At 36.9% G+C, this 25,000-nt stretch overlaps 1 protein-coding gene across 3 annotated transcripts in view; it reads right to left on the bottom strand.

The window, feature by feature from the left end:
* LOC125655395 (plexin-A4-like) overlaps nucleotides 1-25,000 on the bottom strand; it is a 197,262-nt gene that overhangs the window by 163,722 nt on the left and 8,540 nt on the right. For all 3 annotated transcript variants that reach the window (XM_056142959.1, XM_048885664.2, XM_048885665.2), the window contains exons 2-5: nucleotides 13,346-14,528; nucleotides 12,961-13,173; nucleotides 9,958-10,083; nucleotides 1,166-1,269 (exon numbers count right to left, since the gene is read on the bottom strand). In XM_056142959.1, coding sequence (XP_055998934.1) covers nucleotides 1,166-1,269; nucleotides 9,958-10,083; nucleotides 12,961-13,173; nucleotides 13,346-14,428 — 1,526 coding nt within the window. In that variant the 5' untranslated portion in view covers nucleotides 14,429-14,528. The remainder of the gene's footprint in view (nucleotides 1-1,165; nucleotides 1,270-9,957; nucleotides 10,084-12,960; nucleotides 13,174-13,345; nucleotides 14,529-25,000) is intronic.

Below are 25,000 nucleotides of genomic sequence, written 5' to 3'. Positions count from 1 at the left end.
CAATTTTGGACAGATTTTGCCCAGCCCCTAAGGCCCCAAGGGTGCTGGAGTCCTGAAATTTAATTTAAGTCCCCCTTGCCCCAAAGATGCTTTATACCAGATTTGAAAAGAATTCGACAGGTAGTTATCAAGAAGAAGTTAAAAACGTTCAATTGTTAATGCACGACGGACAACGACAGACGACAAACAATTGCAATAGGTCACCTGAGTTTACTCAGGTGACCTAAAAATTACAGTCAGCGTTATCTATTCAAAGACACACTGGTGTTTGTTCACAGGTTGCATTTGTAACGTTTAGACTGATGTAAAATTTACACTACTGGCCTTGACATCATTTATTTAGACAATTGTTATTATTTGTAATTCATTTAAGAAGCAAATACATATAATTAAAGCAATGTTTCGATCTGTATGGAAAACAGAAACCATGTGATTAGGAGCTCTCTTGTTATTTTTTGACAAAATTGCATTCTGGCATACTAATTAACATTTGACCCACTGTAATGCCATACTTACAAATAATTTTGGAATAATTCCATCTGATATTCAAATTATGATACTTTAACATTACATTTCATCAGTTTCGTTAATTTCTGTGACAGGGCCGATTTTGACCCTTCGTGGGCCTACTTCTTTAATCAAAATCAGCATACAGTGAAATTATTTTTTGTGTATGCACTTTTGTTTGTGACGTGGTCGATCATTTTCCACAAAAAACCTTGCGTTGATGCATTGTGACATCATCAGTTTCAGAGGAATCAGAAAACAACAGCGTGGTGATCCGGAGAGTACGATCACTGTCTGTGAATTTAACAGTATCAAAACATGGATTATTGGTAGGCATATAATAAACATTGTTATTACCATTAAGTTATTACACATTATGGCAGTATCACATTACCTTAAAGTCGTTATAAATCATGTCATCGTAATACCTTTGAGTTGATATATTGCAATATCACATTACCTTTGGGTTGTTATAAATCATGTCATCGTAATACCTTTGGGTTGATATATTGCAATATCACATTACCTTTGGGTCGTTATAAATCATGTCATCGTAATACCTTTGGGATAATATATTGCAATATCACATTACCTTTGGGTCGCTATTAATCATGTCATCGTAATACCTTTGGGTTGATATATTGCAATATCACATTACCGTTCGTTCGTTATACACCATCCACAGTGGGCATCCTTGGCCTTCATACAGGCATGACAGTTTCCAGAGAAATCTTCACAATTCTTCCTCAAAACTTTGACAATCTGAATTGAAATATATTTGTTTGCTGTAAAAGCCTTTTCGGAAAATTTAATAGATGCATCAAAGAACTTAGGGGTGTTGTGTTTTGTAAGTGGGTTTCTTCAAATCACTTGATGTCAAAAGTTTGTTTGTTTTTTTTCTTTTAAGTGAATTTGACCTTGGTTAAATGTCTTTAATTCCAGACCATGATAAAATCACTCCTGAGCAGTAGCAAATGCCTTACTATTATAAAGTTACAGCATGGGAAAAGGTTTCTAATTTTTACTATTATCAAGTTACAGCATGGGAAGATGTTTTTAATTTTACTATTATAAAGTTACAGAGTGCCCGGAAAATGTTTTTAATTTTTACTATTATCAAGTATGGGCTATTCCAGAAATAAATACATGGGGGGTAGGGAGGCACCTTTTGTATATACCAAGCACCCATAAAAAAAAATAAACAAGAGGCCCAGGGGCCTTATAGGTCACCTGAGTATCATGTAACAACCTTCCAATGTTTGAATTAGGTTTGTGTTTAAATATAAGAATTTTACTTTTGGATGGAAGAAACACTGAATAGCTATGTGGTCAGCCCCGCCTTTGCACCAGAACCCCTGACCCAGGGGCCATAAATTTCAGTTTTGAAAGAAGCATCCTTGATCATCATTATCATACTATTAGTTTGTCTACTTAATACCCAGCAGCAGAGGAGAAGATTTTCAAAGAAATAAAATGCATTTTCACTATATGATCAATAGGGCCCCACCCTAATACCAGAATCCCTGACCCAGGGGCCATGAATTTCACAATTTTAAAAGAGGCATCCTTGCTCATCATAACCATGCTATTGGTTTGTCTACTTAATACCCAAGGACAGAGAAGATTTTCAAAGAAATAATGCATTTTCACTATATGACTTATAGAGCTCCACCCAAGCACCAGAACCCCTGATCCAGGGGCCATGAATTTCACAATTTTTAACAAGAGGTACTGTGAGCAATGCTCATTAAGAATACCCCCCGCTTACCCCAATCTCCCAAAGGGTGTTGGTAATAGGTATAAACTACTTCTTTTCTGAGTGTTGCTACTTCGATATCCACTGCGCATGACCTTTGACCTTTTGACCCCAAAATCGATAGGGAACATCTTCATCCCATGGGTAGTCCATATGTATGATATGGTGACTGTAGGTGGAAAGGATAACGCTTTAGAGCCCGGAAACCATATTGCTACTTCAATGTCCAGTGCGCGCCACCTTTGACCTTTTGACCCCAAAATCGATAGGAAACATCTTCATCCCATGGGTAGTCCATATGTTTGATATGGTGACTGTAGGTGGAAAGGATAACGCTTTAGAGCCCGGAAACCATATTGCTACTTCAATGTCCAGTGCGCTTGACCTTTGACCTTTTGACCCCAAAATCAATAGGGAACATCTTCATCCCATGGGTAGTCCATATGTATGATATGGTGATGGTAGGTGGAAAGGATAATGCTTTAGAGCCCGGAAACCATTGCGTCTACACACGGACGGACAAACGGACAACCCAATTCCAGTATACCCTCCCACAACTTGTTGCGGGGGGTATAAAGAGGTATCCTTGCTTATCATTACCATGCTATTAGATTGTCTACTTAATACCCAGAGACAGAGAAGATTTTCAAAGAATTTCTACATTTTCACTATATGACCAATAGAGCCCCACCCTAACACAAGAACCCCTGCCCCAGGGGCCATGAATTTCACAATTTTGGTAGAGGGCTCAATGCTCATTATAATTATGCCCACAGTTTGGCTTCTTGATGTCCAGGAGTAAAGAAGATTTTTTAAAATTACACTCATTTTGATGGTTTTTGCCCCACCCCTCAGGCCCCAGGGGGGCAGGGACCACGAATTTCACAATTTTTGTTCCCCTCCACCCACAGATGCTATATGCCAAAATTGGTTCAGGGGTTTCAGAGAAGAAGCTGAAAATGTTCAAATGTTAACGCACGACGAACGACGACGGACAAAAACAGATAGCAATAGGTCACCTGAATGAATTCAGGTGACCTAAAAATTGCCCCATGACCCATCAAATTAATATAACTCATTTTACAATGACCCATCTAATTAAAAAAAACCTAACCAGACCCACCACAAAAATATTTTTAAAAATGAACACAGTACAAATCTCGCGATGTTTTCGGGACAAACATTCCAGTAGCGAGCGCTGGCTCGTACTGCGAGCTCTAATGACTAGAGCGCGGGAAATAATCTGAGCTAAATTTCAACCTCTAACAGGAAAATCTTTTGACGCCAATCCCAGAAGTCCCTTGTCAAAAATGGCTGAGATCTCGCGAAGTCACACCTTGGAATATGATTGTGAACTTACGCAGAATATCATCCTAATCTTGTGGCCTCCTAGCTCCAAACTTTAGTGCACCATTAGGCGAAATGTTTAACGGAGTGCAATGTTTATGAAAGGCAGGCTAAGATGATGTGTGACATCATGTCTACGTTTTGACGTACGTCATAATAAGGCTGACGGTGGCGGATCTAAATACGTACTTGTTAAAAATCATACTACAGGGATGTTAGTATTACGTGAACATTAGGCATACATAATCGATTAAAATACTAAATTCTCAATAGGAATTTATCATTCTAACAAAAAAAAAAGGGGGGGGGGGGGGGGGAGAGACTAACTTCTTAAACATTGTTAGAATATGTGAGGGATTACAGGTACTGAATTAGTGCTATTTAAAAAATTACAAAAAATTGATCAGATTGAAAACATTTTTTAAAAAATCTTTGGGTTTTTTCCCGCGACTAAAAATAACAAGTGCTTCAATCCATTTCCTTTTAACATGTCCGGTAATGCAAACCAGGATGACACCCCCCCCCCCCCTCCTCCCCGCCCCTCATGATAACCAACCCCATGCCACTTGCTAAATAAATTAACGACTGAAAAATCCTTAATTCTAGTTTTGTAAATTGATCTTAATTAATGTATCCTCACAACAACAGCATTCCAGGAGAGGGGCTGAAATCAATGATGTTGCAATTTTATTCAATGATTATATTTGAATGCTGAAATATTTCTTCATTGTGTTACAACTAGGATTATGTACAATATTATAAAACTTGTTCTAATTTTCTCTTTTGGAACATAGAATTGCTACAAGGGGATTATCATATGAATTTCATTTTTCTAATTAGATAAGTTCGCAGGATGGGGGGGGGGGGGGGGGGGGATATACATGCCAAATAGTTGAATTTATCGATTTATTTTTAAATTTTCATGATATATTGAAATGCGTTTTGTGTTCAAACAATCTAATTAAAATTAGATCTTTCCATCCGCTCCCCAGTTTTCGATACGTCGCGTGGAACTTCCAAAGATTGAGAGTAGAAAAAAGGAAGTAGAGGCTGAGAACATACAGTTCAGAACAGATCGTGCATCAAAGTTTAAGCAAGTCACATATACAGTGAAGGCAGCAGAAATAAAATGTATATATAGCATAAAAATATTTAAATGAGATTCATGTCGGCTCGTAGATTTACCCCAAAACACCCAAAAATACCAAAGAACACCCAAAAACACAATGAAAAGACCCAAAAACACAATTTAAAATAAAATATTGGTTAAAACTATGTTATTTACGAAGAAAACTGAACAATTTCGCCGTATATTATTTGAAATGGTATCAATATACATAAAAGAGTTATTTCAAGATCGATAACTCGGTTAATTTTCCCTGCTCATCGGAGTCACATGACATATAAATGTATATTTTATATCTAAATAAAATTTTTAAAAAAACAAAAGAAGAAAAAAAAATTAGATTTTAACCGATATTTAAAAAAAAGAAATGAAAAATCATATTTAATCAATGATCGATATTATAGGCTAAATTATTACATCAAAGGAAAGCAATTGAACTTTAATTACTGGAGACCATTGCAAAGCAGATATGAGTAGATTGTAAAATAAACAATTCCACCCTCCTGTGATGTCATCAGATTTTGCAAAATCAATGATTTATTTAGATTTATGCATGTTAAGAACATAAATTTTGTTGTAGTCTTTTCCTATAGTTATTGTAAAAAATCTTGTTAGAATAAAATATTTCAAAAGTCTAAGTTATAGATGAATAATCAATGATACGTTTCAAAATATTGAATCCAAGGGCAATAACTCTGTTGCTATTGATTTCTTTATCAAGTCTATTATGCGATGATTTCCTTTATTTTTTACAGACATTTTGTATATTTTTGTGAAGATAGTTTCATGAAATTGTTATGAATGCTACTATATCATCATAACCAGTTTGTATGGAGTTTTAATATCACTGTTAATGGAAAATTGCACTTTTCTGACGGTGATATATGATTCTGTTTATGTACGTCTCACATCTTAAAAAGTGTGATGACCTATGTATTTTATTTGACAATTTGTTAGTTTTAACTCTAATGAATGGAAATAAATGCACACTTTGAACTTGTATCAGATAAAACTGCGAGCATGGAGTTACCTTAACAAAATATTCATATTGTTTGTTTTACACCAAATGCTATTGGTTAAATTATTTATAGGTTAAAATTTTTACTAAAAAAATCAATTTTTCTTTAATATATGAACGATATTGGTTGTTTACTGTGTTGTTCTATGATATTGTTGGGTGTTTTGGGGTATTCTTGGGTGTTTTTGGGTAAATCTATGTTTCCGATTCATGTATACATGTTTTAATGATTTAATTTTAATATAAAACCCTGGGAGAAAATTCATGTAATGAGTATTTTGCAAATAGATATTGTTTAAATTGAACCTGATCAAAGAATGAACATTACAAAATATGTACATACATGAAGCTGCGCTCGCTCAAACGGTAGCACCGTCAACATATTAGTCAATGACGCGGTAATGCCTGTGCGACATTGTATCACAGTAGTTCTGAAGAAACGATGTCACATCAACAATCAAAGGCATCTATGGCGGGAATGTTGGAAAGATTGGGAGTCCAAGCGATGCTATTATCATGAAATGGGTATGGATATGTTTTTCTACGAATCGTTCGTCTTCTAATGGTGCCCGCGCCCGGAGGCCTCTATATCACCATCACACTGACTGATAAATATAACGCATTGGTACCCTCGCATAAATCAACCAAGGTTTGCCTATTTTTATTAGAAAACGGAATACCTATTGGTTTCAAAATATTCCCAAAATCGATGCACTGTAAACTGTAGTAATCTACAGAACAGAGTTCACCGCCATCACGTCCCAAGGGACCCTACTAAACGCGCCTCTAATTTGAAGAGTGCCGTAATGGAATGTTATGCGCTGCAAAGAGCGACAACTCGAATAGTTCTATGTTACTTCCGTTTTCCAATTTCGAAAGCAGCATTTCGAAAGCACGTTTTCCTCCGACGTTTTGTAACCAACACGACAAGAGCGACAATAAAAATATTCTGAAAACTCAACACCCACATGGCACAAAATTAAAAAACATTAGGAACTACCCACTACCCATAATAAATATTTTTTTAACAGTCCAACCACAAACCAAATAAAATATGAAAAAATACGACCACCCACACAAAAAAATATCGTTTGCCGCCCGACCCCCCCCCCCCCCCCATTTGATCATTTCTGGAACAGCCCTTACAGCATGGGAAAATGTTTTTAATTTTTACTATTATCAAGTTAAAGCATGGGAAAATGTTTTTAATTTTACTATTATAAAGTTACAGCATGGGAAAATATTTTTAATTTTTACTATTATAAAGTTACAGCGTGGGAAAATGTTTTTAATTTTTACTATTATAAAGTTACAGCGTGGGAAAATGTTTTTAATTTTTACTATTATCAAGTTACAGCATGGGAAAATGTTTTTAATTTTACTATTATAAAGTTACAGCATGGGAAAATGTTTTTAATTTTACTATTATAAAGTTACAGCATGGGAAAATGTTTTCAATTTTTACTATTATCAAGTTACAGCATGGGAAAATGTTTTTAATTTTTACTATTATAAAGTTACAGCATGGGAAAATGTTTTTAATTTTTACTATTATCAAGTTACAGCATGGGAAAATGTTTTTAATTTTACTATTATAAAGTTACAGCATGGGAAAATGTTTATAATTTTTACTATTATAAAGTTAAAGCGTGGGAAAATGTTTTTAATTTTTATTTTTTACTTCTGATCAGACAGGCAACTCTATTACGAAACCCAAAACTTCATTTCATACAAAAATGGTGATAATGAAAAATTTGAAACCCTGTGGAACAAATTGGAACCTTGTCTTTTCATAACTCTCTCTTAAATTCTCTCTCAAAAATGAACACTTCTGCATCTCCATCAGTAATATATCATTTTTCTTCTTCAAAATATTAGTTTACATTGTTGTATTACTATGTTAGAAGTTTTAATGGGTATAGTACTCATATCTACATAAATAAGAAACTTGGATGTAAGCTATAAGCTGCTGTGGATGTGACTCCACTAGTTCTTATCAACTTTGTAGAAGCAAACTAAAAATGTACCAATTATCAAATGAATATCTACAAGCATAGCACAAAACAAAAGACCATGGGCCACATCGCTCACCTGGTGAGTCAACTTGGCCAATATTTAAAGATTTCTCCTATATATCCGCATGTAAAACTTTTATCCCTATTCTGGCCCCAACCTACACCCAAGGGCCATGATTTTTACATACTTGCATCTGCACTATGTCAGGAAGCTTTCATGTAAATGTAAACTTCTCTTCCCAAGTGGTTCTTGAGAAGATTTTTTAAAGATTTTCTCTATATACATGTATTTGTATTTAAAATTTGATCCCCTATTGTGGCCCCACTCTTCGTTCCATGGCCATGATTTTCTCAAATTTAAATCTGCACAATGTCAGGATGCTTTCATGTAAACGTAAACTTTTCTGGCCCAGTACATGAGAAGAAGAATTTTAAAGATTTACCCTAAAAATTTGCATGCAAAACTTTGATACCCTATTGTGGCCCCAACCTAACCCCGGGGGCCATGATTTTTACAAACTTGAATCTGCACTCTGTCAGGAAGCTTTCATGTAAATTTGAATTTTACTGGCCCTGTGGTTCTTGAGAAGAAGATTTTCCCCAATATATTCGCATGTAAAATTTTGATCGCCTATTGTGGCCCCACAAGGGTCATGATTTGAACAAACTTGAATCTGCACTATGTCAGGAAGTTTTCATGTAAACTTCAGCTTTTCTGGCTAGTGGTTCTTTAGAAGATCTTTCAATGATCCCATCCTATTTTTGCAGTTTTGTGATTATCATGGCCCTTCATTTGAACAAACTTGAAAGCCCTGCAACCAAGGATGCTTTTTAGCCAAGTTTGGTTGAAATTGGCCCAGTGTTTCTGGAGAAAAGATAGAAAATGTGAAAAGTTTACAGACGGACTGACAGCAGACAACAGGTGATCAGAGAAGCTCACTTGAGTTTTTAACTCAGGTGAGCTAAGAATGACAACCAAAGTGAGCCAGGTTAATTAACCTTGATATCAGATTTTTACTAGATTAATGATTACTAGACAAGAGTCAATGTTCCTGTGTTTTCCAATTGAGAACTTCACTAATGGAAATTAATTGTGCACTTCAATAATAAACAAGAGATGTTTGTAAAACACATATGCCCCCCATGGTGCAAAATTGAAAAGGGTTATACACACACACACATCATTTAATTGAGAGTAGTATCATCAATTCAAAATATTGAGCAGACAATATCTTCCTATGTCAAGAGTTGATTGATCATGTGACTTAAAAATCAATAGGGGTCATCAACTCCTGAAGATGTACCAGTGTACCAAGTTTAATGTCTGTCAAGGAAAGGGTTCTCAAGATATTGAGCAGACAGTATATTCCAATGTCCAGTTAGACCCTTGACCTTTAAACATGTGATCTGAAAATCAATAGGGGCCGTCTTCTCCTGAAGATGTACCAGTGAAACACGTTTGATGTCTGTCAAGGAAAGGGTTTTCAATATATTGAACGGACAGTATATTCCTATGTCCAGTTTGACCCTTGACCTTTGACCATGTGACCTCAAAATCAGTAGGGGTCATCTTCTCCTGAAGATGTACCAGTGTACCAAGTTTGATGTCTGTCAAGCAAAAGGTTCTCAAGATATTGAATGGACAGTATATTCCGATGCCCAGTTTGACCCTTGACCTTTGACCATGTGACCTCAAAATCAATAGGGGTCATCTTCTTTTGAAGATGTACTGGTGTACCAAGTTTGATGTCTGTCAAGCAAAGGGTTCTCTACACATTGAATGGTCAGTATATTCCTATGCCCAGTTTGACCCTTGACCATATAACCTCAAAATCAATAGGGGTCATCTACTCCATAGGATGTACCAGTGTGCCAAGTTTGATGTCTTTCAAGCAAAAGGTTCTCAAGATATTGAGCGGACATTATATTCCCATGTCCAAAGTAGATTGACCCTTGACCTTTGACCTTTTGACCTGAAAAACAAAAGGGGTCATCTTCTACTCATAACTAACCCACATATAAAATATCATTATCATCAAGTGAATGGTTCTCAAGATATTGAGCGGACAACACATGGTCTACAGACCGACCGACCGACCGACAGTTGCAAAACAATATGCCCCCTCTTTTTCAAAGGGGGGCATAAAAATTATGTAGAATATATCATGCAAATACCAAATACAAGTACCTTGTTTTGTGACATTAAATATAAGTTTCCTTGTACATTTCTAACAGCTTTTATCTCAGATTCGTCCTGTGGTACTTTCATCTTTTCCAGCTCAATTGCTAAAGCCATGGATGGGTCCAGAAAAACCTAGCAATAATATGCAAAACATTTATATCTTTAATCTATCGGCTAAAAGTAACTGGGTAATTTTTTTCACACAAGAATACATTTCTTCAAATGTTGGATTTTGACCTGAAATGCAAATCAACATCATTTTGAACAAGATGTACTGTAAGAATACCCCCCGTTTTCCCCAATCTCCCAAAGGGTGTTGTTAATAGGTATAAACTACCTCTTTCCTAAGTGTAAAAATATGGTATGCATTTGTAGAAGAAAATGGAAGTCATAGTCCGAACACAAATCCATAGCATAAACCTATTATTTTGACCTTGAGATCAAAGGTCAAGGTCATAAAGAGGTCATGAATGTACATGACACATAGTCTCATGGTGATACACCCATGTCTTATGGTATGACTATGTCAAAACCATATAATAAATTTTCACCTTGAGGTCAAAGTTCAAGGTCATATAGAAGTCATGAAGGTACTCGACACATCGTCTCATGGTGATACACTCATGTGTCAAATATGATATGCCTATGTCAAAGAACAAAGAAGTAATGGCCCTGATATGAATCCATTGTAAAAACCTTTAATTTTGACCTTGAGGTCAAGGTCATATGGAGGTCATGAAGGTACATGACACATCGTCTCATGGTGATACACTCATGTGTCAAATATGGTATGCCTATGTCAAAGAAAAAAGAAGTTATGGCCCGGACACGAATCCATTGTAAAAAAAAAAAACCTTTAATTTTGACCTTGAGGTCAAGGGTCAAGGTCATATAGAGGTCATGAAGGTACTTGTCACATCGTCTCATGGTGATACACTCATGTGTCAAATATGGTATGCCTATGTCAAAGAACAAAGAAGTTATGGCCTGGACACAAATTCATTGTAAAAACCTTTAATTTTGACCTTGAAGTCAAGGTCATATAGAGGCATGAAGGTACATGACACATCGTCTCATGGTGATACACTCATGTGTCAAATATGGTATGCCAATGTCAAAGAACAAAGAAGTTATGGCCCAGACACGAATCCATTGTAAAAAACCTTTAATTTTGACCTTGAGGTCAAGGGTCAAGGTCATATAGGGGTCAAGGTCATATAGAGGTCATGAAGGTACTTGACACATTGCCCCATGGTGATCTACCTGTGTGCCAAATATGGTATGCCTAAGTCAAAGAACAAAGAAGTTATGGCACGGACACGAATCTGCACAGACAGACAGACGGACGGACAGACAAAGTGATTCCTATATACCCCCCATAACTTCGTTCGGGGGGTATAATTATGCGCTTCACAAACTCCAACTGAGATTGTGTACTATGAGCATTTAATCACAAGAATTCTGACTTGAAAATTGGGAAATGCACACCATCAATAGGACTAAAAAGGTCACCTTATTTTAAGTCACTAGTGATTGTTTTTACAGGAATAGTTCTCATCATCTCCATGTAAATACTGTTAAAGGCTTATATTTACACTTTAAACCCTTTAATAAAAAGCATTAGAGAGTTTTAATGATATTTTCTTATAACTGCAAAGACCGAATCACTGTTGTTTGGCGTACGAACGTTGTCGAGCATGTCGTCTGCATTTAAACCCACAGGAACCGGAAATTTTGTCAGAGGCATGATCTGAATCTGAATAAAATTTGAATCTACTGAAGCTTTCACATAAACCTTCACTCCTATGGCCTGGTGATTCTTGAGAAGATTTTTTGAGATTTTCCCTCTAAATTTGCATGCAAACTTTTGATACCCTATTGTGGGCCCACACTACCTCCAGAGGCCATGAAGCTCTTTTAATTAAAGACTTTCTCTATATATTTGTATGTACAACCTTGATCCCTATTGTGGCCCCATCCTACCCCTGGGGGCCATGATTTTAACTTGAATCTGCACTATGTCAGAAGCTTTCATATGAATTTCAGTTCTTCTGGCCCAGTGGTTCTTGAAAAGATTTTTAAATGACCCTACCCTATATTTGCATTTTTGTGATTATCTCCCATTTGAAGGGGGCATGGTTCATATGGACAAACTTGAAAGCCCTTCACCGAAGGATGCTTTTTACCAAGTTCGGCTGAAATTGGCTATGTGGTTCTGGAAAAAAAGTTGAAATGTGAAAAGTTTACAGATGGATGGACAGACAGATAGGTGATTAGAAAAGCTCACTGAGCTTTCAGCTCAGGTGAGCTAAACAGGTATCAAAAATGTAAATGTAAGCAATGAATTATTATTTTTTCAAAGAGGTAGTCTAATAACTGCAACGGTGTGATTGGATGACATGGACAGCTCCGTGTGTGATCGGATGATGTGGACAGCTCCGTGTGTGATCGGATGATGTGGACAGCTCCGTGTGTGATCGGATGATGTGGACAGCTTCGTGTGTGATTGGATGATGTGGACAGCTCCGTGTATGATCGGATGATGTGGACAGCTCCGTGTGTGATCAGATGATGTGGACAGCTTCGTGTGTGATCGGATGATGTGGCAGGTAGAGCACGTGATCGTCTGCAGAAGTAGTGTTGTGTCTGGAGAAGAACATGGAAGCAGTCTCGCTAAAATGGAAGCACTTTGTAATCGGCTGGTCCGTGAAGTGCCTGGCCCGATCATCTACCTGGAATCGCGCATCTGTGAGATCTGGATTTGTATAATTAACGCCAGTGCGAGGATTCCTGAACTGATTCACGGAGACGCTGATCATTATAAACAAGTTGAGTAGAACTTTAGATCTGTGTTGTGTACTTCTGTATCATTGTATGTTTATATATTTGTGACTAATCATGTAGAATTAAAATTTGTAAAAGTCTCAAATCGTTTTAACTGGTGTTGATGTAAGTGTGTCAGTTGAACTCGCAGTAAATATATTTGTGTATTACACGTTATTGTATTACCTTCACAATACAGCTGTCTTCTGTCCCAATGTACAGAGTAACCAAGTCATTCACTACAGTGCTCCCCACCACAGTAAAAACATCTGTAGAGGTATACACAGCAGTTCTATTCAGAGCCAACAGTCCCACGATGATACCAAACTGGGGTGCTGCATGTGAGATATTATTGCAGAATTTCTCCTTTGTCAAGGCATAAAAGGTTCCTTCAAGTATCTGTAAATGATTACTATAGTCCTAAACTAGAATACTGTACATCTAATTGAGAAACAGCTTCTTTGATGCTCTTTCAAAAAAATTTACTTTTTCTCATGGACTATTTTTTACAATATAACAATTAATTGCATACATTTCCAACTACATGTATAATTTGTTTTATGTACCATACCTCTTCACCAGTAACGTTGATACAAACTGTGTATTTATTTGATTCTAAATCAAATACTTTATCATCTTCTCTGAGATCATTCTTTGGACAGCCATATCTGTTTTTCCTGGACTCCAAAAATGCCTTATAGATCTCATTTTCTTCATAAACACAAACGGCGGATGAAACTGTGGAGTTCGTGAATAGAGCCACCAGGTACCTCTTACCCGATACGTATACAAAAGTTCCATGCACAACACGGGGGAAATGGGTGCCATCTTTGTCAGAGCAAGTTAAAGGAATGTCTTCATAAACTTTCTTTGGGTCCTTAGCATTAATAGTTTTACAGATCTTTACTAGTTTGGCCTGTGAGATCTGATTCACCAACAGAAAAACAAAGTCTTCATTCTCCAGTACAACTCTATAGTCCATTCTGACAGAGTTTTTTTTAAGATCCGAGGTCAAAAATATATCAAATATGTCAACTTCTGACAAACCAGATGTAAAAGTTTTCCCTGAAAGATTTTGTGAAATAGAAAAAATTGCAGCTCTATCTAATTTGACCAGTGCAAGTTGCAAAGGTGTGTACTCTTTTGCAAATAACAGAACATGTTTACTGGCATTTCCATTTAAACTCACATTCAGATATATACCAACAGCTGAAGCATTTGCCCTCGACACCAATTTAATGCTTGTACTCCCAACTAAAGTATTATTCAAAAATGTTTTATCTCGTCTGACACACCGTCCTCCATACAACGTGCTGCAAGTGATGACACTATCTGGTGTTATAACCAGCACTGAGTTGTAGTCATCGCCACAGTAATCCTCTTGTTGATCTTTTTCAAGGCATTTATAATCTGGTCCAGTCAACTTTGATCTCACTGGACTTTTTTCTATGTTGCCATCTTGTGTATTAAACTTGTAAAGGACATTTTTCCCACTCACGAAGCAGTCATTGTTACTCCATGGATCAAACTCAATATTCTCAAGAGGAAAATTCGACAGAGAAAGTGTAAAAATTGTCTCAAACCGGTTGTTGTTTTGCCCCGTGACTGATGAAAGAAGCCAGAAAACACCAAGAAAGGTCACTGAAGTAGCCATGTTTGTTTCCCTAAGTGCAAACGTATCCTGTCCTCTTTCAATATACTTTAATTATCTTCTTTCCTACAGATGGAAATTCTGCATTCTACCATTTTCATGTCTGTAAAAGGAAGAAGTATATTATTCAGAGAGCATACATTACATAATAACTTTTGAGAGCACCCTCACAGTAAAACTTAGAACTATACATGTACATAACTTTTGAGAGCACCCTCACAGTAAAACTTAGGACTATACATGTACATAACTTTTGAGAGCACCCTCACAGTAAAACTTAGGACTATACATGTACATAACTTTTGAGAGCACCCTCACAGTAAAACTTAGGACGGGCAGATTCAGGGAGGGAAATTGGTTGACGATATTGTTAGCAAAATTCATCTTTTTGTCATTTGTCCCCCCCCCCCCCCCCTTACAAATTTGGAAAATGTTCTGAATCTACCCTGCTCATTGTTTGTGTATATCAGCATGTCTATTTGATACACAATTCTTAATATACATAAATTTTCATGAAGCTTAAATTAGCATGAGTAGCGTTCGAACTCTCGAAATCACAGGAGTCTTCCAGCAAAACCAGGAGATTTATCATGTACGAGAGAATATATAAAACAGTCTTCCTTGCTGATGAAAATTTAATTCATTATATATAATTATACACACACACACACACACACACACAGTTCCAATGTTGTTGCCTTTGATATCTTCACAAATTGTAATCATAGCCATTTCATCATGAACACAATGCAGCTATATATATATGAACAATTTGTGTATGAATCTTGATAAATATAGTATGTCTATATTTAAATGGCTGGGGATTCCAACAGAAATGAAAGTAGAATGTAAATATAAAATATAAATTTTATTTTTGAAAATACAGGAGGGTATGAACCACAATGCTTCACATCAGCATACTGTCAGCGGTCTGAACATGCTGTCAGCGGTCTGAACATACTGTCAGCAGTCTGAACATACTGTCAGCGGTCTGAACATACTGTCAGCGGTCTGAACATACTGTTAGCAGTCTGAACATACTGTTAGCAGTCTGAACATACTGTCAGCGGTCTGAACATACTGTCAGCGGTCTGAACATACTGTCAGCGGTCTGAACATACTGTCAGTGGTCTGAACATACTGTCAGCGGTCTGAACATACTGTCAGCGGTCTGAACACGCTCATCTTTGCTTAACTTGCATGATCAAGAGAAAGTCTACCACATCAATAGAAAAACTCGCTCACTAGCGAGGCAGTAGAAGGTTCCTATAATATATTGTCCGCTACACTTCCCCTCGCTCACTAGCGAGGCAGTAGAAGTTTCCTATAATATGTTGTCCGCTACACTTCCCCTCGCTCACTAGCGAGGCAGTAGAAGTTTCCTAAAAAATATTGTCCGCTACACTTCCCCTCGCTCACTAGTGAGGCAGTAGAAGTTTCCTATAATATATGTCCGCTACACTTCCCCTCGCTCACTAGCGAGGCAGTAGAAGTTTCCTATAATATATTGTCCGCTACACTTCCCCCTGCTTAGGGAAGCTTCATCCTGAAGCTTGGCATGGGTTCTCTCGGAGAGTTTGGGTTCTCTTCAACAACGGCATCCGCCATTCACTACGACAACCACCGTTGTCGCCGGACGAAACCATGTCCTTACGTGTACACAAAGTCCCAGAGCATTCAGTAAAGACTCAAACCAGATCTGGAGTGATAGGTTTTTTCTTTTGCTAGCCTGAATTGATCCTTTGTTTAAAGATAATGACTTAATGAAATGACACACTGTCCGATTGTAAGTAAAATAATGACTTAATGAAATGACACACTGTCTGATTGTAAGTAAAATAATGACTTAATGAAATGACACACTGTCCGATTATAAGTAAAATATGAGCTACACATTTTCTTTTTTGCAAGGTGCATAAATACTATATAAATGGTGCATGTAGTTGAGGGTAACATTGAAAATTTTCACCCCAAGAAAACCATTGTTAACCGAGGCGTAGCCGAGGTTGACAATGGTTTCTCGAGGGGTGGAAATTTTCAATGTTACCCTCAACTACATGCAATATTTGTTTTATCATACTGAATGTTATATAAACAACAAAGCAGAAAGACTTACGTCTGTTTGATTTGATCAATCACTGTCATGCAATATTTGGTATATTGATGCGGGTATTCATGTTTATTATAAACGTTCAAACGACGTCATCTTACAATCTACGGCGAACCGTATACGCATAAATTTGACGCATGTGATATTTTTTATAATATCACCCATTGTCAAGTAATGTTACCCGTTGCTAGATACTATCACCCTGGAGCGCGTGTTTTCTGTTCTCAGAGGGTAATAATGTTTTTTCAAATGCTTCTCGACCAATCAGATTCGAGTATTTTACATGAAAATATAACAAGATGTACTGTGAGCAATGCTCACTAAGAATACTCCCCGCTTACCCCAATCTCCCAAAGGGTGTTGTTAATAGGTATAAATTACCTCTTTCCTGAGTGTAAAAATATGGTATGCATTTGTAGAAGAAAATGGAAGATATAGTCCGAACACAAATCCATGGCATAAACCTATAATTTTGACCTTGAGATCAAAGGTCAAGGTCATAAAGAGGTCATGAATGTACATGACACATAGTCTCATGGTGATACACCCATGTCTTATGGTATGACTATGTCAAAACCCTATAATCAATTTTGACCTTGAGGTCAAAGTTCAAGGTCATATACAGGTCATGAAAGTACTCGACACATCGTCTCATGGTGATACACTCATGTGTCAAATTTGATATGCCTATGTCAAAGAACAAAGAAGGCATGGCCCGGACACGAATCCATTGTAAAAACTTTTAATTTTGACCTTGAGGTCAAGGTCATATGGAGGTCATGAAGGTACATGACACATCGTCTCATGGTGATACACTCATGTGTCAAATATGGTATGCCTATGTCAAAGAACAAAGAAGTTATGACCCGGACACGAATCCATTGTAAAAAACCTTTAATTTTGACCTTGAGGTCAAGGGTCAAGGTCATATGGAGGTCAAGAAGGTACATGACACATCGTCTCATGGTGATACACTCATGTGTCAAATATGGTATGCCTATGTCAAAGAACAAAGAAGTTATGGCCCGGACACGAATCCATTGTAAAAAACCTTTAATTTTGATCTTGAGGTCAAGGGTCAAGGTCATATAGAAGTCATGAAGGTACTTGACACATTGTCTCATGGTGATCTACCTGTGTGCCAAATATGGTATGCCTAAGTCAAAGAACAAAGAAGTTATGGCCCGGACACGAATCTGCACAGACAGACGGACGGACAGTGATTCCTATATACCCCCCAGAACTTCGTTTGGGGGGTATAATAATATAGATTATTTCTTAGCCGAGGATTTTCAGTTTACAAGCCCACCCATCCCCCCCCCCCCCCCCCCCCCCCCCCCCCCCATAACCACAGCTAACCCAGGGGTTATGAATATCCAAATTTGGTCGACCTCATATTCATTATGACTATGCACCCAGTTAAAAAGTTTATGTATTTTCACTACCGGTATATGTATTCCTTCCTTGGGGCCTGAACCCCAATTCAAGGGTCATGCATTTCACAATTATTAGTAAAGCTTGCCATGTTCATTATCACTATAGATACCCAGTCCTGGTGCTTAATATTTCAGAGAAAAGAAATTTAAATTACAGGTTTAAACATGTATTCACAAAGTATTGCAACACAATACATATCTCCAAACGATCCCAAACTCAAGGGTCACGACAAACGTCTTCATCCGAATTCAGGAAATTTAAAAATTGAGATAAATAGACAAATTCCAAGAATTAAAGAATTTCAGACAACCATGCAGTCAAACTATAAAGTCTTCAAATTTTTGTTACAATAAATCAACTGTAATGAAAGTGAAACTGTACTTATTAGACAACCACATATGATTATCATATCTTAGCTAATCCTGAGTTAAAGCATCATTCTGGAATTTGGCATTTGGCACAATGTCCCTCATAAAAATCAGCGAACTGTGATGAAACTTGAACTGTGTACATACATTAGCAAATCATATACCAAATTCTCAATAGTCCCCTTCAGCGAAGATGGTTGTAATGAAGTTCTTTTGGATTTTGTGTAGGCAATAGAGAAAATGATAAATCGTAGAATAAATAAAAAGAAAATTTATTTAACAATAAGATAAGAAATATAAAGATGTTTGAAAAACAAAGAAATCACACTTTCACATACACACACCCATACTCTCTCACCGAGAAAGAAAATATAAATTGGTATAATAAACCTGGCAATATTGACAATCAATATAACGTATAACTGTCAAGACAATTCAATAGTCAAATTACAACAAATATGTCATTCCAGGCTGAAAATGTATTGACTGGTAATAAATGTATTACAAAATGGTTCAAATAGTAGCAAATTCAGCTAACTACAGAAAAAGTTAAACAGTAATAAATTACGTTTTGTAAATACAAAATTTCTCAAATTCCTTTTGATAAAATGTTAATTTACTGAAACTCAATATGAAAGTTTGGCTACTCAGCACAATTCAATTTAACGCCACGTCACACTTGGCACCACCAGGCCTCCATACACAACACAGCGCTAACAGCCCCTCCGCTTCCAGTCCCGGACTCACAGATCTCTCACTGGACAACGATACTGGGTAACGCCGACTTCAAATTAATGCGAACACTAGGCCCACAAAATAATTGCCGAATCCACCACGTGGAACACGTACAGCGCGGTCTCACGTGTTCTGATTCCCACGCCGAGCACCTTCTGAAACGCTGAGAGTACTGCCTGATATGGCCCAGATAGCTTCTTAAAACCCCTCTGCACTGAAATAGCAATTACTTAACCTAAAACCTATACACAAAGCGACTTGGTTAACAACAAAATTGAAAACACAATACACGAGAAAATTAACCCAAAACCTCGCAAATAATTCACACAAAAAATAGCTTACCGGCTGGGGAAAACCAATGCCCACACAGTAAAATGTTTGTCTCTCTGGCTACCCATTACCCAGACTAACTTCTGGAATTCGCCAAGAAAAGACCCCTGCTGGACAGCATGAAAACGTGGCCGCACGCTTGACAAACAGCTGCTACTCTGACTGACCAAACCGGTATGCTAAAAATAGCCTTATCGACCAACACTCACACTACGGAAACACCTTACAAGCATAAACAACTATTTACAGACAACACCACAAAAACTAACTAAAATGAAAATTAACTTAATCACAATGGTACAGACTACAGACCCTGAAACTAATTGCCAGTGAAAGTTTACAAATGCTGAATGGTTTGGGAACAAAGGGATTTGATAGGAGAATGAATTTAATGCTAAATGGTATGAATGGGGCGGTTCTCAACAAGAATAGAAGGCTTGAAGATAGAGAATCATGGTTTAATTGCTGCACCGAGAACAAAATGCTTGAGCTAATTTACATATCAGCCTCAATTTCAAATTATCTTTGTTTTCAGACTCTTTCAGCAAGTTTTACATGCATGTACATAAACACTGTGAGAAAGAATGAGATATTTCTTGCCTAAACTGAAGTTTTATCTGAGTAATTCATTTCAAAAAATTAATTAAGATTCTAAAATGAAAGGAATGGGGAAGAATGTACAATTACAGTCCTTAAACAGTGTTATCAACATTTCACAAAAACTGGTTACATTGTATATCGATATGATAGTACTCATAACAATTTCATGAAATTGTTTCTTTACAAAAAAAATACAAAATGTCTATGAAAAACAAGAGGTACTGTGAGCAATGCTCACTAAGAATACCCCCCGCTTACCCCAATCTCCCAAAGGGTGTTGGTAATAGGTATAAACTACCTCTTTTCTGAGTGTAAAAAACAAATGGCATGACAAACCGAACCATATTGCTACTTCGATGTCCAGTGCACGTGACCTTTGACCTTTTGACCCCAAAATCGATAGGGAACATCTTCATCCCATGGGTAGTCCATATGTATGATATGGTGACTGTAGGTGGAAAGGAAAACGCTTTAGAGCCCGGAAACCATATTGCTACTTCGATGTCCAGTGCACTTGACCTTTGACCTTTTGACCCCAAAATCGATAGGGAACATCTTCATCCCATGGGTAGTCCATATGTATGATATGGTGACTGTAGGTGGAAAGGATAACGCTTTAGAGCCCAGAAACCATATTGCTACTTCGATGTCCAGTGCGCTTGACCTTTGACCTTTTGACCCCAAAATCGATAGGGAACATCTTCATCCCATGGGTAGTCCATATATATGATATGGTGACGGTAGGTGGAAAGGATAATGCTTTAGAGTCCGGAAACCATTGCGTCTACAGACAGACGGACGGACGGACGGACAGACAGACAACCTGATTCCAGTATACCTCCCCCCCCCCCAACTTGTTGCAGGGGGTATAATAAAAGAAATTTGTCACATAATAAACTTGATAAAGAAATAAACTATGGAAATAGAGTTATTGCCCTTGAATTCAAGAATTTGAAACATTAATTATTCATATATAACGTTTGAAATATTTTCTTTTTAACAAGATTTTTTACAATGACTATATCAGAAAAGACACAAAATTTGTGTTCCAATCATGCATAAATCTAAATAAATCATTGATTTTCTGATGACATCAAAGGAGTTGGGGTGGAAGTAATAGTGCTGTGCCTGGTGATGCACATGAATATAAAATTTGAAAACACACTTATGAGGCAGACAGAAAAATTCAAATAAAAATCATCCAGTTTAGTGAATATGGAAAGATTCCCATTTATATACAGGTTTAAAATAATGATTTACATTTTCAATGCATGCACACAGTTGTCAGTGTGCTGTGGCTGATACGCATGACACTACATCCTGTTCTTATAAACACCAGACACCTATTAACAGCTACTCTCATACCACTCTACCAAACAAGGAAGAAAAATCCTTTTCTTGGTATAATCTTCCTTCAGTATTTAGCTCATAAAAATGTCCACTTAATCAGGCTAATTATATAGATAGTAATATATACTGGACAGACCAAAAGCTTGACCACACCTTAAGTTGTCCTATTTGAGTTTTGAAAATAGTTGTCTTTGAAAAATCATGATGGTGTTATATATCCCGATGTGTCAAAAAAAGTTTACGAAAAAAGGAAGTGTAATGGAGACACATTGTGGACGTTTTGACTGGGAGTGTGTGAATTGCTCCTGATCATCTTTAGCTATAATTATACAACCATATCACATTTTTTTTCAAACCTCGACTGCATATCATAACTAAGAGAATATGTATATATAAAGACAAGTTGCACATTACTAACAGATATTCTTGGAAGCGTTTGCTTTGGTAAATGGGAAAGTGTGCGATGTGAATAATTTTAACGAAATGTTGTTTTACCATTTCAGATCTTTTAATGCTCAATTGTTGGAAATAAAAAGATCATACATGCCAACTTTCCCGATTTGTGCAGGATTCTCCCGATTTGAAGCAACTGAAAAGGCAAATAACGATATCCCGATCGGGATTGCAAAAATACCCCGAAATCCCGATTTTCTAAAAATATCTCCCATTTTACGACAACAAACCCCCATTTACAACCGGAATTTGAAATCCCGCGTCATTTCTGAACTGGTCAATCAGAAATCAGGACATAGTCAGCCATTGCTGTTTACCTGTGACACCGACTAGATGCAAGGAATCTCATGCACGACGTCACCGTTTATGTGCACAAAATTTATATAAAGTATAAAACCTACTCCGTACCTAATCCGATAAAAATTCCAGTTCTGTTTTAAATAGCTTATATCAGAGTTATCAGAGAGACTGATAACAGAAAATCCGTATTTAGGATATTTTTCACTTTAATATTCAATGGTGTTTAAGCTTAAGGTCTGACGACACGTTCCTCAAATATCGGATTTTGTATTTCTTTGTAATATACCAAAAATATCTATCAATGTTCTTTCTAAACTATTTTAAAAAATGTTTCTCAACTATAAACACCAAAATTTGTAATTACAGTAATTCAAGTTTTTTCCAGTAGGATAATATAAGAAATACGATCCTGTGGTATCTTGCACAAATGCCTGGGAAGGTACCTCAATTTTTTATGAGGATATTTCATAGACAAATTCTTTGCTGGGAAGAATTACGTATTATTGGGGAACGTGTTGTCTGACTTTAAAGCTTACAGAAGAGTTGGACGAGCCAAAAAAAAAAAAGCTAAAACAACCAGGACTACAAATAATCTTTATTAAGTGGTGATGGGGGGGGGGGGGGGGGGGGTAGCAATAGTCACGTACATATTATATATTTTCTTGCCAGTCCAGTGTAGATTATTTATTTCCAAAATCTGCCACCCCTCTCAGAATCAAATTGTCGTCACCTAATAGTTATGAAGGATAATTATCACAATTGTACGCTATTCTAAATAATGCGAGTACTGATTATGGGAACTTGCAAATTATGTCGACAAGGTTTAACAATGAATAAAAAGAAAGAATTTATTGATTAAAGGAACTGACACAAAATTATACAACCAGGCCATCTTTTAAAAAAAATTGTTTGTTTGCCCTCTCCCGACCTATGGAGCGCCAAATTAACATAAACTCAAATAATTGAAGATATCTTCAATTCATTTGATGCGTGCAATAATTGAATTGAATTGAATTGATTAATTGATGTTTTTTGCCACTCAACAATTTTTCAGTTATGTGGTGGAGTTCAGTTTTTATTGGTGGAAGAGAGAACCCAGATACAATGCACTTGGGAAGAGACCACCGACCTTCCGAAAGTAAACTGGGAAACTTTTCACTTACCGGCGCGAGCGGGATTCGAACCGATGGAGGTGAGAGGCCGTGTGATTTTGAGTGTGATGCTCTAACCACCCAGCCACGGAGGTCCCATCAATTGAATTAAAGATATCTTCAAATAATTAATGATATCTTCAATTCTGAATTATTGGGTGCATTAATTGAATTTATGATAGCATTAATTCTTCAAATGAATTGATGTGTGCTTTAATTGAATTAATAATCTCTTCAAATGAATTAATGATATCAACAATTGAATTGATGCGCGCTACAATTCAATTGAAGAGAGCAATAATTGATATAATGCACGTATTAAATCAATCAATAATTGAATTAATGCGCAAACTAATTCAATTATTGCTCTCTTCAATTGAATTAATGATATCTTTAATGCAATTGATGAGAGCAATAATTGATTTAATGTGCACATGAATTCAATTAAAGAGACCAATAATTGAATTGATGATATCTTCAAATAATTGAAGATATCTTCAATTATTTGAGTTTATGTTAATTTGGCGTTCCATACCGATCGACTGGCTAGAAATGATTCGACTCAAAACTATTTTAACCTCCAGAAATGATTTTCTATTTGAAATTTTTTTCCCCACCTACCTATACTGATCCAATTTTTTATCCTAGGTCGAGAGAGGGTAAACAAGCTTTATTTTAAACATTGTCCAGTAAAAAATACATCTAAATCTGACCTGTCTAAATATTTACAATCTCAAGTCAATTGTTGTAGCAGCAACATGCAGAACTAGATATCAGATTCCTTACACAATGCATGGAATCTCATGTCAACTTACCTAGGAGGAGCATGCTGTATTGACTGACATGAGATTCCTGACACAATGCATGGAATCTCATGTTAACTTACCTAGGAGGAGCATGCTGTGTTGACTGACATGAGATTCCTTACACAATGCATGGAATCTCATGTTAACTTACCTAGGAGGAGCATGCTGTGTTGACTGACATGAGATTCCTTACACAATGCATGGAATCTCATGTTAACTTACCTAGGAGGAGCATGCTGTATTGACTGACATGAGATTCCTTACACAATGCATGGAATCTCATGTCAACTTACCTAGGAGGAGCATGTTGTATTGACTGACATGAGATTCCTTACACAATGCATGGAATCTCATGTTAACTTACCTAGGAGGAGCATGCTGTGTTGACTGACATGAGATTCCTGACACAATGCATGGAATCCCATGTCAACTTACCTAGGAGGAGCATGCTGTGTTGACTGACATGAGATTCCTTACACAATGCATGGAATCTCATGTCAACTTACCTAGGAGGAGCATGCTGTATTGACTGACATGAGATTCCTTACACAATGCATGGAATCTCATGTTAACTTACCTAGGAGGAGCATGCTGTGTTGACTGACATGAGATTCCTTACACAATGCATGGAATCTCATGTTAACTTACCTAGGAGGAGCATGCTGTATTGACTGACATGAGATTCCTTACACAATGCATGGAATCTCATGTCAACTTACCTAGGAGGAGCATGCTGTATTGACTGACATGAGATTCCTTACACAATGCATGGAATCTCATGTTAACTTACCTAGGAGGAGCATGCTGTGTTGACTGACATGAGATTCCTTACACAATGCATGGAATCTCATGTTAACTTACCTAGGAGGAGCATGCTGTGTTGACTGACATGAGATTCCTGACATAATGCATGGAATCTCATGTCAAATTACCTA

Source organism: Ostrea edulis, chromosome 7 (assembly GCF_947568905.1).
Source record: "Ostrea edulis chromosome 7, xbOstEdul1.1, whole genome shotgun sequence".
NCBI lineage: Eukaryota > Metazoa > Mollusca > Bivalvia > Ostreida > Ostreidae > Ostrea > Ostrea edulis.
This window is presented reverse-complemented; position numbering and strand designations above follow the sequence as displayed.